The 1,081-nt window shown below is 44.3% G+C and overlaps 1 protein-coding gene across 1 annotated transcript in view; it reads right to left on the minus strand.

The window, feature by feature from the left end:
• The window catches only part of LOC106807651 (zinc finger protein 525-like), a 1,769-nt gene extending 1,188 nt beyond the window's left edge, over positions 1-581 (minus strand). The window contains exon 1 of the mRNA XM_014810063.1: positions 14-581. Coding sequence (XP_014665549.1) covers positions 14-522 — 509 coding nt within the window. The 5' untranslated portion in view covers positions 523-581. The remainder of the gene's footprint in view (positions 1-13) is intronic.
• Positions 582-1,081: the final 500 nt, after the last annotated feature.

Here is a 1,081-nt window from a genome sequence, read left to right on the forward strand (position 1 = left end):
TTGCTTAAGAGATTTTGATGACGTACATTTGTACTCGCCTTTGTCACATGCATAGGGCTTTTCACCTGAGTGAGTTCGAAAGTGCACCTTCAGACGACTCAAGTGAGAACATAAATATGAACAAATGTCACACACGTAGGGTTTCTCTCCTGTGTGAGTTCGTATGTGTGTCTTAAGACTGGATAGGTGACGGCACCTGTAGTCACATGTATCACACGCATAGGGTTTCTCTCCTGTGTGAATTCGCTTGTGTGACTTAAGACGGGATAGTTGAGTGCACCTGTAGTCACATGTGTCACATGCATAAGGCTTTTCGCCTGTGTGAGTTTGAAAGTGCACTTTCATACAACTTAATTTAGAACATGAATAGAAACAAATATCACACGCATAGGGTTTCTCTCCTGTGTGAATGAGCATGTGGGTCTGCAGATGCTTCTCTATTGCGAATCTGTGTCCACATGTATCACACGCGTATGGTTTCTCTCTTCCTGCAGGCGGCACATCTAAGTGGGAAGACTCCATCACACGGGTGGGAGGCTAAGCAGTTTCTTCCCCCGCGCAGGTTCTCCCGTCTGTCGTTCGACTTCCTGCGGGGAAAAAAATCAACATCAATCACCAACTTTCTTCAGCTTCAGACATTCTTACTGTGAACACGGTTGTCTATATCAATACGATGGAGATTTGCAATTATTTTGACCATCTCCTAAGAATATTAGTTCATTAATCCACATGAGCACGCCGACATCAACTGCCCACCTATGCAAGCTGACGTTTCCTACAAGTATTATGTTGATAATCGACGTCAGTCGTTGGGCACCGTGACACCTATGTCCTATTGGAGCCCCGCTGACACTGATGGGGGTTTGGGGGGAAATATGGCCTTGAATTTCGTTTAGGAATATGTTATAAAACTAGAAATGGCAGTTGTCGCCAACTACATGTATCCCCCGCGATCTAGTATGAATGAAATATCTCCTTAAGGACGTACAAGGTAGGTAAAGTGAAATAAGTCACAAAGACAAAGGTTTGTTACACAGCTCATCTGCCTCAGATGTGTAAGTATACCAAGTCTGGTTGCGCT

This window comes from Priapulus caudatus, unplaced genomic scaffold (assembly GCF_000485595.1).
Source record: "Priapulus caudatus unplaced genomic scaffold, Priapulus_caudatus-5.0.1 Scaffold227, whole genome shotgun sequence".
NCBI lineage: Eukaryota > Metazoa > Priapulida > Priapulimorpha > Priapulimorphida > Priapulidae > Priapulus > Priapulus caudatus.